This window comes from Triturus cristatus, chromosome 2_1 (assembly GCF_964204655.1).
Source record: "Triturus cristatus chromosome 2_1, aTriCri1.1, whole genome shotgun sequence".
Taxonomy (NCBI): domain Eukaryota; kingdom Metazoa; phylum Chordata; class Amphibia; order Caudata; family Salamandridae; genus Triturus; species Triturus cristatus.
This window is the reverse complement of record NC_140581.1, coordinates 317,335,343-317,350,835: the sequence shown is the minus strand read 5'-3', so window position 1 is coordinate 317,350,835 and position 15,493 is coordinate 317,335,343. Positions and strand designations below refer to the sequence as shown.

Genomic DNA, 15,493 nt, shown 5'->3' with positions numbered 1-15,493 from the left:
TAATATGAGAGGAGCAGCGTGGTTAAGTTTGGTATGATTGGAATAGTAATAAATGCTGCGCAATGGTGTGCACAGATTTATTAACACTATTTTAGAAATGCCACTTTTAGAAGTTGGCATTTCTGCGTGCTATGTGTCTGCATGCCTGATGTGGATTGCATATCTGGCTTTGGAGTGACGGGGGCTGGTGAGGTGTGTGTGGCTCCAAGAGGGGCAGGGTGAGTCAGCGCTAGGCTGAATGGGACATCTGCATTTGGAGTAGTTGGAGGAGTAGTTCCCTGACCCAGAATAGGTCTGTGCTTGCCTAGGTGAATGCTGGCTCTGCCCCCCTGTGGTGGTCTGATGACTGAGGCCCCTATCTAACAAAGGAGGGTGTGAGCACTGTACACAAAGTGCATCAACACCCCCAGAACCCGTTGGAACTGGTTCCCCAAAGGCCTATGCCAAGGGCAGACAAAGGAAAATAATGTATATATACTGAGGCTGTGACCCCATATGTGTTGTGCTTCCTGGTGCTTAGGGGACGTGCTGCTGCAGGGCCCCAGGAGGAACCGCCACGAGGGACTGTGTCCCTGTTGGAGGGCCCTGTGTGCTGACCTGCCTGGGCCCAGCTTTGCCCCTTGAACTTTCAAGACTCTAGCGCCTCGTGAGCGCTGCACCTTGGGCCGATTGCTCCAGGAGGGGAGGAGCATGTTGGGTCTGCAGCGCTGGGCTGCCCGAGCGCCCTGAGGGAATCCCGGGGTGGGGAATCCCCTGCACAGCGTGAGAAGAGGAGCGGGAGCCCACCTCGCGTTCATGCACATTTGGTTGCCGCCTTGTGGGTATTTTTGTGGCAGCGCGGAAGCCCACCCCGCCCTGCCGGTGCCACTGGTGAGCGGGTGCCCACCCTGGGTTATGCTGATTTAGAAGAGCGGGAGCCCACCCCGCTTTGTGGTCTCTTTATTGCAGCGGGTGCCCACCCCGCATTGTGTGCTTTTGCAAGAGCCCACCCCACCTTGCTGCCGATTTAAATAGCGGGTGCCCACCCAACATTGGCCAAGAATCACCGCTGGGGCCCGAGACGAAAGAGAAGTGAGCCGCCGCCGATCGAAACTGGAAGCAAGGCAGGAGTAAAGCCTGACTGTGGGCGGGGCCACTGCCGTAAGGAACCGGGTGGAGAGAGGCCCTGGCCGAAGGGAGACTTCCTGCTCCTTTCCTCCGTGACCCAGAAGAAAGAGACCTAACCAGTCTGTCTCAGGAGCGCACCAGAGGGAAGCGGGTCCGCAACAATTGAACCGGCCCTGGGTGGAGACGGAGCCTCTGGCCAGCAAAGGAAGCCAGGTGAAGGACGCCTGCTTGTGGGCGGGGCTTCCGCTGTCGGGGGAAGCCCCGCGTCTGAAGTCTGCGAGGCGCCCAAGGATGGAACCTAGAGGGTTCCGAGAGGACCCAGGAGAGGGGCCAGCCCAGGCACATTGTCGGTGCCTGCCCTGCATCTTAAACGGAGACAGAACCTGCAGCAACCACAAAAGAAGCTCTGGTGAGTGGGGCTGAAGGCAGGCTTGGTCGGTGCCTAGGGGTACCCATGACACTCTAGGCCTGTGAGGTTGGGCGGGGGGGGGGGGGGGGGGGGGGAGGGGCGGGCAGAAGCATTGTTGGGTCACCTAGAGGACCCAGTGAAGGGGGCTAAGGAGAGCATTGTTGGTGCCCTCCAGGGAACGGTGGGGGCCAGTGTTCGTGCTCTACACAGATGCACTGCAAGAGCACGGGCAGCTGCATCAAAGGGCCCCTATTGTTTCAGAAGTCCCGCAGGGGGGCTTCAGTGGCACAGTTGGTGCCAGTGCTGAGTTCTTTATGGGCCGAGTTGAGGTCCAACACAGGAGCCCCGTTGCGAAGGAGCTAAGGAGGCACTGTTGGTGCTGGTTTTGCGAAGAGCACCACTGCACCACGAGCACGGGCAGCTGCAACATGGGGGTAATTTCTTTATTGATAAAGAGGAAAGGGTGAATTGCACCCCCCCACACCCCCAGCGCGTTGTGCACAGTGAGTTTGCTGCATTAGCAGCCAAAGGGCCAGTGGAAGGTCCTACAGCAGAGCCCTGACATTCTGGACAGAGGGCATTTTGAGCCCAAGTGAAAGGCCAGTTGGCGTGGGGTCAGTTTCTAGGGTGATGTATGCACCTGGTCAGTGTACTGCGTTTTATTGCTTAATGTGTTTATGCTGATGGTTGCCAAATGTGTTTTATGCACCAGGACTATTGTATAATGTGTTTATGCTAATGAGGTTTGGGCCTAATGTGCTTTATGCCTAATGTGATAATGCTGGGGTCATTATTGTGCCAGTAGTTACTGGTTGTGTTTTATATTTACTACCTGCATTCTGAGGGTTCTGCCCGGGGCCCAATTGGCCTGGTCCTGTATATAATCCCCTTTGAATATTGACTAGTGCCAGCTGGCACAGGGTAAATGTGCGATTATGATTCGAATGTGTTTTGGATAATACAAAGGCTATTTTTTATATAACCTTGTGTGGAGTTTCATGGGTAGTGTGTTGCGCAAACGCTTTACACATTGCCTCTGGGATAAGCCTTACTGCTCGTGCCAAGCTACCAAGGGGGTGAGCAGGGGTTATCTTCAGCGTGCATCTCCCTTGCACTGACTAGAGTAGTGGTTTCTGCCTGGCTTTGGCGCTAGCCTTAGCCAACCACAATTGAAAGCGCCACACATCGTCGTGCATCGTTCTGCATTATGTAGGTTTTCTCACCACAGTGGGCTGCTGTGACTTGCCAGGCTGCCGCTCTGCATTGTGCCTCCCAAGCAAACGGAACACGACATTCCAAATGCGCCGCGCAAGTGAACAAGGGCGGATGCACGCCCGAAACGCGTATGGACTTTGGTGTAATCAGGCTGTGACAAGCGACGTTGCCGCCCTGCTACCCAGCGAAATAAAAGGAATATACACGACGATGTGTGGCACTATCAATTGTGGGTGTTCTTTCAGATGGAGATATATATATATATATATATACACACACACACAAACACACACACACACACACACACACACACACCATAAGCTTCGCAGTTGGCTTAAAGCTAATGCCTTTAGCTACCTCAGAGCAAAGAGCTTTAGAGTCACCTTTTCTACTGCCTGCAATACAGTGTGCCTCATAACGACCATAAGTTATACATTTCATAATAAATGATATTCTTGAGTGACCGGTGCTCAAATGTTATCCCCTAGCACATCCCAGAGGCAAATCTATCACACTTTTTTGTGGGTGCTACACACACACCCACACACACTACAAGCTTACTGAATTTGCAATAAGTCCCAATTTTTATGTCAGAAACAGGATTTGGAAGCCTGGTCTCTCGAATAGTGAGTAAGCATCTAGGCTACTTTGGACAAAATGCTCAGTGGAAAAAAAAAACAACAAAAAAAAAACTCAATTCTGGCTTGTAGGTTTCTATGCACGCTTGTCGGAATGGTAAGTCATTCAATGGCGCTTTCTAATAGAGAAAATACATTAAGAGGATTGACTTTATGAAGGTTCAAATGTGAATATGCACATAAGTATAAAAAGGGCTTGTCGAGAAAAAAGTTAAAAGATTTTCTTCTTATATTCTACTTCTTCTTATATATTTTAACGTATCATGCACTCTAGTTCCCTTACCTAAACTGTGTATAATGGATCAATAAAAGTTGAGAAAGAAGCACAAACGCTACGAAGTAACTTCAAAGAATTTCCAACTTATGACAAAAATAAATGTACTTCTCATTCGCTCACCTGGGAAATCTTCGTTAATCTCATCCATTTCTAGCACGATGTCGTAGGGCACACCAGCCTCAGCCAAAAGAACATTCAGCTGGCCAGGCATTCGACCCGCGACTGGATGAATCCCAAACCTGAAAACAAGCCACGCCATTAACACATATAGGCTTTTGTTATACAGTTTTAAACATGCTAAATTGAGCTACTTGCATTAAAAAAAAGCAGCTCACAAAAAGTTAAACATTAGAAACACAGCCAAAATATCCACTTTAGGAGGAAATTTTGGGTTCATATTAGAGCAAATCAGATACAAAATACAATCAATGGTGGGTTGGTGGCGGGGGGGGGGGGAGGGGGGTGAGGTTGGGGGGTTGAGACCTTGGCCGGCCCAGGATACTGTATCCTGATAAAAAGGTATGGAGAAGAAACATGAGAAGGGTGTGTGGGTTAAGTTGTGTGGGAATGTGGGTAGGGGTAATTGTAGGGGCGGGAATCTTGCCCATAATGTAAAATAGCCCTGTAGAAGGGGGCGGAGATAGGGTGGGGGGGGGGGGGGGTGAAGACAAATTTGGTACAACTCTTAATGGAGAAGTCTTCTAGAACTCCAGCGTAGTTTTATGAATCTCTGGACAGCGATGGTGTATTGGGGAGGGAAAACCTCGGTATCAAGCGTAATACTGAAGGAGAAAGAACAGAATGAAGATCCTTGCCTGCAAAGTAAAGTTACCAGAGAGAATTAGAGAAACAGGACCAGGAAAGAGGAGTAGGGTAGGTGTATGCACAGCGGAAGATACTGTTTCACACCTGAACCACTACTAATTTATACAACGGGGAGGGAGGGAGAGAGTAGTGTAATGAAAGTGGGCGACAGAGGGAGCCATAAGAGGGGTTAACTGCTGGAAAAATGGTCAGGGAGTGAACATGTTTGGGGTTTGATGCTGCTAAAAGGTAACAGTGGAACAATCCCCGTTTGATAGATGTACCAGAGAGGTTTTAAGGCATGGGAAAAGTAGGTAATTGCCCAGGGCCCTCGCCTTCCAAAGAGCTGCGTCGTAAAGAGAATAGAAAGTTGAAATCCCGATCATAACACATTAATCATAAAAATGAGCTTTTTTTCTAATCTAACAGCCGAGCAGGCGTGGTGCGTCCATTGGGGCGTGGGGGCGTAGCCCCCCCACCCCCGGAACCCAGAACGCTGCTCACTGAGCCAGCTCCTCACGAGCCAGGAACACTGCTCACTGAAATTACTCCTCTCAGAACTGGAACACTGCTCTCTGGATTTTCCTTCTAAGACCCAGAGCCACTAGCGAATTACTGCTTCTGCCCGCAGCTCCCTCCTCGTAAATGTCAGTCAGCATGACGTCGGACCGTGGGCGGTCCGGCGTCATGTTGACTGACATGCATTGTCAGACCCCAGGGAAAGGCAGCACAAGTGCGCCTGAGTGGGCATGGAGCTTATTTTTACTCCGTGCCCAGTCATGCGTACTTGTGTTTTTACTGCCTTGCGCATGCCCATTAGGAGCCCCTCGGTCTCCTAATGGGCAGGCGGCGGGCGAGGAGTAGGCTGTGCCGTCAGCCAATCCTGGCGCTGCAGCAGCCTCAGGATTGGCTGAGGGGTTGCCACGCAGTGCTGACGTTGTGCTGTTCCAGTTCGAAGAGGCGCCAACGCGGACCAGAAGAGGCGGTCAGGTAAGTGTCTTAATTTTAGTTATAGGGTGGTTTGGCTGGGTTGGGGTTGGGAAGGTTTGGCTGGATTTGATTTTGATTTCTTTGGGTTGGTGTTTGGGAAGGTTTTCCAGTGGTTTGGCAAAATTCGATCGAGTTTTGGCTGATTTTGGGGTGTTTTTGTGGGATTGCGGGGGGCGCGTGTTTGATCGAAAAGTCGTACCCCTTCCACTGGATGGATTTGTGTAATTCTTGGTGAGATTCTTCGTAATCGCTGGAACTACTGTCCCAGTGAGTTTCAAGAGGATCGAAGTAGGGGAAGTGCTTTTTTTTTTTGAAGGCTCGAAATGCAATGTTATCCAATGGGCGTTTTTGAGGTGGTGGAGAAGTGGTTTTTAGGGTGTTTTAGTTGCTCGAGAGGAACGGGGCTGCTGTGAGTGGTAGGGAGGGGGAATTCATGGGTGTGCAGGAAGTTTGGGAGGAATCCATCAATGGGAAGTGCTATGTAAAGTCACATATTTTGTGCAGGCAACTGGTGCAAGTGTCATGCAAGCGCTCCAGAGATACAATAGATTTGTATAGCACAGGATGTTGATTTTGTTAACTTTTCTACAAAAAAAACAATTTCTGAAACCCTAAAAAGGCCATCAATGTGAGGTGTGTGCTGCAACATGTTTCTGGCACTCATGCGCTGCATTATAATTGTAAAAAAATCTTCATCCAAGTTAAGTGGAAGGCCAATGTAAAACAGTTATATAGTTTCTGCCATGTGTAGGGCCTCAGAGCCCTCAAGTTCCTTTCTGGTTGTCTCTTATGAAGGGCTAAGAGCAAAGAAGTCATCAGGCAGTACAGGTGCTTGGGGATGTATTTTCTACCTACAGAGAGAGGAGAGCAAGCAGTCCTAAAGTGACAGGAGGGGATTGGTTTGTATGTGTAAAGTACATGTGTGCACTACAGTATGCATTCTCTTTACCGGAATGTAGGACAGCAGTGCCTAGGGAAAGAGAGACTGAGGGAGAGCGGGAGCTTGGAGGTGGCAGAGACAGAGGCTGAGAAGAAGCTTGAAGGGAGAGTCTGGCAGAGGCCATGGGACAGCTGAAACTTGGAAGCGGAGGAGAGAGTGCAGAGAAATAAAGCCATTCCAGTTAGGTGCACAACACCGAAGTTAAACTTAGTTCCCGATATGAAAAGGGTGACTGGTTTGCTGTTGTAACAATACCAAAATGTAAATATCACACTGATAAAATATAATATCCAAAACATTATCTACAACAAGATCATGAAGTCAAGTATAGATCTAATATTCTTAAATACACATCGACATACGCTGGCAACATTGTTGCGAGATACACAGATGTGGAGTTAAGAACAGGTCATCGACACTTTTAGCACATTGCGCTCGGCAATAGTCTGAACATGTTATTATGCAGGGTGATATGTGGTCACTCGATATTGTGAGATTGGTTTACATTCCCATTGCAGTCAATGGCCTCTTCCCAGAGACTGCAACACATCTGACTCGCTGCATCAGCTGTAATGGCGGGGATAGGAACCACAACTTGTACAAAGGCCACCAGTGCGCTCAGTTTCTGTTAGGAGCCACAGTCAAACGGCGGACAAGGGAGCGCCGCGCTCCGATAACACGTGTGCCCGGTGGGCTCTCAGGGTCCTGCCGGGTGGGCTCTCAGGGTCAGTCGGTCCTGCTGATGGGATGTGAAACGCAAATACGGATGGATGGAGTAAGAGACTGCGTGAGGCCTCTGGAAATCCGCCAGGACTTCATTCACGGTAACACCGTGGTTTGTTTCCCGGTAATATCACAATCTGTTGAGGGAAAGCAAACAGCACAGAGAAAGTAACAGCAACGACACTAAAACAACCGCATTATCTCGGATACAGGGAACACTCGGCTGCGCAAATGGCGGCGAGAACAGGTCCCTGCGGGCTGAAAATGGAAGGGACAGTCCTGCCAGCGCGACAAGGCACCGGCTAACCTTTTGCAAAAAAATGACAGACGTCAAGTGCAGATGAGGCAAGCACAAGAGCTCTCTACAGTCAAGTAGAACAACAAATTAAAATGACCAAGACATCAGCCTTTAATTTTTTGAAGAAAGTGAAATACAGTTGACGGTACTGCCGCTATGCTGGGTCGCATGCCGTGCCTAAGAGGAAAGGAAAATAAACTAAAAAAGCGCAGTTTGTCGGAGTCAACCCTGAGCCCCGAAGCAAGGAGGACCGCAGGACAGATGCCGTTTTCCTTGGCACACCAAGGCATAACTAATCGATGACAATCGTGCGTCCGCACACGGCATTCCTCGGCGGCGGATGTGCTGAAACACTGCGGGCCTTCTCAAATGAGAGGGCAGGCAGCTGCACTCAATGAGCACCGTGGGAGCGCCTCGAAGTGATGAAAGGCTCGAATCACCACAGACTGTAAATACACATTCACATCACTTGAAAACCGAGGTAAACACCGCAGGCACGTCGAGCCGAAATAGATTTGTATGAATGCAGCAACTGAATTCATTAAGCTTCATTCAGGTTTTCTCTTTGGAAATACGACACCGGGTGGGGATAGTCATAGCTAGTTCTTCCTCTCCTGTTTTGTTTTCTTTTTCTCCGATGTTCTGGTCTGTACTGTTTTCAAAGGCGCATCTAACAGCGTTGACACTTGCGCCAAGAAAGACTTCTATGGTTGTCTCCAATGTTAAAACAAGAGCACATAGACGATTCCAGATAAAAGAGCCGCTAACCTGCTCTCGAGTGGATTGCTTCTTCAATACAAAAAAAAAAAAAAACACACTGGCCATGTACAAGACTTCATAAAATGGTACTTTATTCACAGAAACGGCTGAAGGGTCGTATAAAACACGATATAAACAAGAGTTGGCAATGCAAATCATTTTGGAGATTGAAACGATGCTGGCAAGCTGCAGTAATAGTAACACGAGAGGGTATGAAGATAAAATTCGTCAATGCTTACTTCGCCCTATGAGCTGCACTGGTGCTGTGCATGCTTTAACTCCACTGCATGTTAGTGAAGGTTGTTGCATACATTTATGTTAACACAAAAACCTAAACGATCTCTCCGATCAGTGGGTGGCGCCTCAGCAGTCTGAATAGGGGCAGCGTAGGGTCCGTAGCAGGCAGTGCAAGAGTCAAAGTGGAAGGGGGTGTCGGGGGTGGGGGCAGCCGCAAGTGTGAGAGGGAGGTGGCGGCTAAAGTGTGAGAGGGAGGTGGCAGCGCAAGTGTGAGAGGGAGGTGGCAGCGCAAGTGTGAGAGGAAGGGGGCAGCGCAAGTGTGAAGGGGGCAGCGCAAGTGTGAAGGGGGCAGCGCAAGTGTGAAGGGGGCAGCGCAAGTGTGAAGGGGGCAGCGCAAGTGTGAAGGGGGCAGCGCAAGTGTGAAGGGGGCAGCGCAAGTGTGAAGGGGGCAGCGCAAGTGTGAAGGGGGCAGCGCAAGTGTGAAGGGGGCAGCGCAAGCGTGAAGGGGGCAGCGCAAGCGTGAAGGGGGCAGCGCAAGTGGCAGGGGGATCAGGGGGCAGCACAAGTGTTGGGGGCAGTGCAAGTATTGGGGGGGGGGGGGCAGCGCAAGTACAACAGAAAGAGGAACACCAGAGTCCAAGGAGGATGGCAGCACAGGGACAACAGGCAGTGAGTGAGGTGTCATGGGAGCACGGACATCAGACAACTAAACAGGGCACTAATAAAAAAAAAAAAAAAAAAAAAAGAAGAAGTGGGGGGGACAAACCAGGTTAGGCAGTATGCAAGTGAAATCTTGACGCATGCCATGACAGCGCATGATGTCACGACGCGCGACATTGCACATAACAGGAAGTGATCTCACTGGATGTGACATCACAAGAAGTGACATCAGATATTAGGACCTTACAAATGTTTCAAATATTATGAGTGCATTTACGCACATTATGAGATTTAACAAATGAGATTTGGCATCAGGTTGTGCCAAAAAAGTGGCGTAATCCTGATGCAAAATTGGGGCCTCAACTAATACATTTATGTTTTTAAACCCTGCCACAAAGAAACTGGCAACAAGGAGAAGCATGGCAGTAGATATGCTCTGCCTAATTGGTTGCAAAGTCTGCATTTTAAAATATTTTATGAGTAAAGGTATCTGGAATGTTCACCTGAGGCCTGGAGAAGGATTCTCCATCCACAGCTGGGAGGAGCTCGCAGAGGGCTCTATGGAAGCCCTGTAAGAAGCCAGTAGAGTTCAGGTGAGGTGAGGGGGCAGGCAGTGGGGAGTAGACGACCTCCTGTGGCTCCTCCAGCATTTGCTTTCTGCCGCTTCCTAGGTGTGGCACTGGGGGTGATAAAAAGGTTTGCCTTGACCAGGGTGTTTCAATGGAATGCACAGAAGTGGTGAAAACCTGGAGGGTCATCCTGTGGCAGGAGCTTGGATATGTGGCTTCTGTAGACTGCCAAAGGAGACTACATGGGGATTTTAGTGGAGAAAGACGGCTATCGGATTCAGCACTGGAGATATGGCTGCGGCTGCCATATTTAAACATTAATCTAGTTGTAAGAATTAAATGGGACAGGAAAAACTGAAAATACGAAACAAAACAAGAGGGGCAGGGTCTCGTGTTCACCTGCTGGGCTCGTGGAGTCTTGTTTGTGACTTTCTAGCACTTTGTAACAGCCGCTGAAGTTGTGCTGTGCGTGCACAACATGCAAACCTGCACTACACTTTCAGAGAACACATAGGCTAATCCCTTTCTCTTTGCAAGGTAAGATGCCAGAGCTGGAGAAGTGAAACCTGGCTATTTCCTGAAACGACACAAGAGCTGCCCCTTCTTCTGCATTACCAACATTGCCTGAAACTCCTAACATACAACTTCCCTCTAAAAAAAATACGAATATCCCTGGCAAAGTCAACTGCTAGAGAGTGCTGACTCACCCAAAGTATTACGTATTGCAATATTAGAAACATACATTTAGCTTATTCAAACTCCCCCTAAATGATCATTCAAATCTCTCCGCTTTGTTCTGCTAATAGCACGCCTGGTAGTCCCACCTCGTGGCATGCCTTACTGTTATCCCTTCCACTAAAAACACCTGCTCTTCTGGGGGGGGGCGAACACACACACACACACACACGCACGCACACACACGCACACGCCTCTAAATATAGAAACGGTTTTTTTTTTTGGATTTTCTCAGCAACTACTGAACGGATTTACACCATTAAAAAAAAAAAGGGCGCTTTCTGAACCAAGCACTACCTTTTTGCCAAATTTGGTGTAATTCCGTTCAGCAGTTCAGTTTCCTATGGGAAATAACATGGAGAAAACACGTTTTGGGACCCCCCCCTTTTTTCCTCGGCCCCCGCTTGGCGAATCACCCTGAAACTTTCCAGATAGGAGCTGACCGGAGCAGGCCATAAGTTTAAAAAATTTCACAAAGATTCACCAACTGGCGCCAAAGTTATTGGGAAAACAAAAAAAGAGTTTCCTATGGAAACTAGGTCCTAAATGTAACTATATACACACACACACATATACAAACACACTTATACACATACATACACATACCTATACATACATGTACCTATACATATATACATATACACATATACATACATATATCGTGAGCAAGGTATCCGGGATACCGAAACGCGTAGATCATCGCGCTTTTGACCTGTTAAATGAAAATATGGTGATAATTAAATAACGTATGCAGTGAAGACTGCAGGAGTGCGTCCCGTTTTTCTTCGAAGTGAGGAACTGTGGTGAAATATTGGAGCGTCGTGGTTCTGCCGCAGGGAGCCGCACCCGTGTTGAGCGCTGAAAATCTTTGGTGAAACTGAACCGACGTGGGGAAATACATACACACATACATACACACATATATATATATACATATATATACACATACATTCATACATACATATATACATACACACACACACATATATCGAATAGTTTCTTACCTGTCGGTGTAGTTTTGCAGCTTGAAGATCTTTCTGGATTCACTATGCTGTGCATTATTCCGCGATCTTGTGGTTGGGTCCATTATTCCGCGATCTTGTGGTTGGGTCCGGATTCGTAGTCTTTTCTTTGTTTTTTTTTTTTCTTTTTGTAGCCCAGGTGGGCGGCGACGACGCACCATTTGGTGCACCTCCCGTGACGTCGTCGTGCTTCCTGCGGAAGTCCCACCTTTAGGGCGCCATCTTCGGGTTCTTTTTTCCCTTTTTTAACCCTAGGCGATTGATTAATCCTTCTTGTCCATTTTTCTGTAAGTTTTCATTCCTTCCGATCTTTTCCATTTTACCCCCTCTTCCTCCAGCCTCATCTTCCTGGCGGAGGTGGGTGGGTTCGCTAGTGAATCCAGAAAGATCTTCAAGCTGCAAAACTACACCGACAGGTAAGAAACTATTCGTTTTGCAGCGTGAATCTTTCTGGATTCACTATGCTGTGCATAGACTTTATAGCGGTTTTCCTAATTTTGTGGCGGCTGGGTGGTAGATGAGCGTTGGTCGTTGAAAATGTGTTGAAGCACCTTCTGTCCGACCTGTGCTTCCTTGTTCATCTGAATGTCCACGCAGTAGTGTTTTGTGAACGTGTGCACAGATGCCCAAGTTGCCGCCAGACATATGTCCTGGATGGGCGTGTTCGCCAGGAAGGCAACGGTGGCCCCCTTCTTCCTTGTGGAGTGAGCCTGAGGCCCCTCCGCTAGCTCCTGTCCAGCCTGTTTGTGGCAGAATTGAATAGTGAGGGCAATCCATCTAGCGATGGTGCTCTTAGTCACTGGCCTACCCATGAAGCTAGTAGCAAAGGACACAAACAGCTGTTTCGACTTCCTGAGTTCTTTGGTTCTTTCAATGTAGTGCATCACCGCTCTTCTAGCGTCGAGGGTGTGCAGAGCCTTTTCTGCGTTTGAAGTCGGGTTTTGGAAGAAACTTGGTATCTGAATACTCTGATTCATGTGGAACGCCGACACCACCTTGGGCATGAAGTGTGGGTCCGTCCTCAGGACTACCCTGTCCTTGTGGATTTGAATGTAGGGTTCCTGAAGTGTTAGTGCTTGAAGCTCGCTCACCCTGCGGAGTGAGGTTATGGCCACTAGAAAGGCCGTCTTCATCGTCAACATTTGTAGTGTGGCCTTGTGAATGGGTTCAAACGGTGCCTTCATGAGCTCCGTCAGAACCACGTTCAGATTCCATGCCGGCGGCGGCAACCTTTTCGGAGGGGCCATTCTTTTGGCTCCTTCCATGAATCTCTTCACCACCTGCGAAGTGAAGAAACTTCCGCTCTTTTCACCTCTGGTGTAGGCAACGATCGCCGCTAAGTGTACCCTCAGGGAGCTCGAGCAGAGGTTACTCTTTAGAAGGTGTGTGAGGTACCTCAGCACTGTTGAGTCTCTTGTCATTCTGTTTTGGAGGCCCTTCTTCCTGCACCACACAGTAAATCTCTGCCATTTTGCGCTGTAGCATTTTCGTGTAGTTGGTTTCCTTGCCTCTCGTAGCACTCTCATAGTGCTAGGAGGCAATCTAAGGTGCGCGAACTCTAGGTCTTCAGGAGCCACGCTGCCAGGTTGAGGGTCTCTGGCTCCGGATGCAGGACCTCTCCGTTTTGCATGGAGAGCAGGTCCCTTCTCCTCTCGAACCTGTATGGATTGCCTTGTGCCATTTCTAGGATTTGTGAGAACCATGTCTGCCTTGCCCACTGCGGAGCCACTAGGATCAGAGTCATGTTGCTGGTTCTGCACTTGTCGAGCACTCTGTGTAACAGGGGTATCGGTGGAAAGGCGTAGGCAAATGTCCTCGACCAGCTTATCCATAGGGCATTTCCCTGGGATTGCTGATCTGGTTGCCTGGACGCGAAGCTTTGGCATTTTGCATTTTGGCGTGTTGCAAATAGGTCTATTGTGGGAGTTCCCCATCTCCGGAAGAGCTTCTCCGCTTCCTGGCCATTGAGCTCCCACTCGTGCGATACCGAGGTCTGTCTGTTTAGCCAGTCTGCCTCCACATTGTCCTTCCCCGGTAGGTGAATTGCCAGTAGATCTATCCTGAGAGGTATGGCCCATCTCCAAATCTCCTGTGCCAGAGAGGAGAGAGGGAACGACTGTGTCCCCCCCCCGTTTGTTGATGTAGAACATTGCCGTGGTGTTGTCTGTTTGAACCAACACCCTCTGGTTGTACAGGTGCCTCTGGAATGCCTTCAGGGCTAGCAGGATTGTTTTCAACTCGAGGTAATTGATATGGCGAACCGCATCTGCTGGAGCCCACAGACCCCTCACTCTGAGGTTGTCCATGTGCGCTCCCCATCCCTTTTGCGATGCGTCCGTGGTAATGGTCACTGCTGGGTTTGGTGGTGTCAGGCTTCTCCCTGTTGTCATGTTGTCTCTGTTCCACCAAGTTATCTCCTCCTGCACTGCGTGCGTAACAACCACTAGATCCTCCCAACTTCCGTTTGCTTGTGACCATTGCCGTTGTAGCCATTCCTGGAATGGTCTCATGTGCAGGCGAACATTTGGCACCAGCTGGATACACGACGCCATCATCCCCATCATTTTGCTCACTGACCTCACTGTCAGAGCTCGCCCCTTCTGGTAGAGCTGCGTCTCCTTCAGTAGGGCATCTGTCCTCCTGTCGCTGGGCACCACTGTGCTGTTCAGGGAGTTGATTTTCGCCCCCAGGAAAATCTTCACCTGCTCCGGTTCCAGCAAGGACTTCCCCAAGTGAATCGAGAACCCCAGATTCGTGAGGGTGTCTGTTACGCGTTTTGCGTGCCTCTCGCACTCCTCGCGTGAGTTTGCCTTGACCAGCCAGTTGTCTAAGTAGGGGTAGACGTGGCTCCCCTGCCTTCGTAGGTGGGCCGCGACGGCAGACAGGCATTTTGTAAAAACCCTTGGCGCCGATTTTAGTCCGAAGGCCAGGGTTGTGAACTGGTAGTGTTCCTGGTCGATGTTGAACCTTTGAAGGCCCTTGTGTCTTCTGTTTATTGGGATGTGCAGGTAGGCATCCTTGAGGTCCACGGTGACCATGAAGTCCCCGTCTCTTATTTGGGGCAGTACCTCCTGCAGCGAAGTCATTTTGAACCTTTGTGTTCTGATGAACTTGTTTAGGAACCGCAGGTCCAGGATGGGTCTGAGGTTTCCGTCTACTTTCGGGACCACGAAGTAGTTTGAGTAGACGCCCTTGTTGCGTTCTCTGAACGGCACTGCCTCTATGGCTCTCTTTTCCAGAAGTTTCCGTGTTTCTTCTCTGAGTACGGCCAGTTCTTGAGCCGATCTCTGCCTTCCCTTTGGTTTCCTGTTTGGAGGTTTTTTCTCCAAATCTATGCAGTATCCGTACTACATGACGTTCAGTATCCACTTGTCTGTGGTTATACGCCGCCACTCCTGAAGGTAGAACCTCAGTCTTCCGCCTACTGGTGTTGTATGCTCGTAGGCTTCTGAATCTTCTCTCCCCCCTGATGTTACTGTTTTGCGCCTCACCCTTGGGGGCATGTCGAGGGTAGGCGTCCTCTTGCGTGCTGAGTCACTTTGATGAGGGCTGGTCCCCCCCCTCTCCTCCTCTGGCCACGTCAGTTCCCTCTCCCGCGAAAGGACTGGCCCCGAGATTGGTACTGCCAGTTTTGCTTCTGTTGACCTTGTTGTCCGTGACTTTCACCCTGCTGACCCTGCTGGAACGTCTGGTGCGACGCCCCCTGCTGGCCTCCTCCCCTACCGTAGGGTCTCCTCGAGGGATTGCCTCGCCTCATTCCCCTCAGCTGTAGGGCCCCCATGGACCTCGCCGTTTCGTTTTCTTTTTTCAGCTGGGTGAGTTTCTTGTGTACTGTTGCTCCGAACAGTGTCTCTCCGTTGAAGGGGGTGCTAAGGATGTTGTTCTGCACCTCCGGTTTGAATCCAGAGATTCTTAGCCATGCATGCCTTCTCTCGGTGACCCCTATGGCCATTAGTCTTGCTGAAGTCTCTGCCCCGTCCAACGCCGTCTTTATACAAGAGTTGGCGATGTTTTTGCCTTCGTCTACCAGGTGCGAGGCTCTCTGGCGGTATTCTTCGGGGAGGTGCTTTACTAGCTCCCCCATCTCGTCCCAGTGCTGGTACTGGTGCC

General features: G+C 49.7%; 1 protein-coding gene across 2 annotated transcripts in view; it reads right to left on the bottom strand.

The window, feature by feature from the left end:
- NNT (nicotinamide nucleotide transhydrogenase) overlaps positions 1-15,493 on the bottom strand; it is a 391,279-nt gene that overhangs the window by 31,645 nt on the left and 344,141 nt on the right. For both annotated transcript variants that reach the window (XM_085631219.1, XM_085631218.1), the window contains exon 20: positions 3,767-3,885. In XM_085631219.1, coding sequence (XP_085487345.1) covers positions 3,767-3,885 — 119 coding nt within the window. The remainder of the gene's footprint in view (positions 1-3,766; positions 3,886-15,493) is intronic.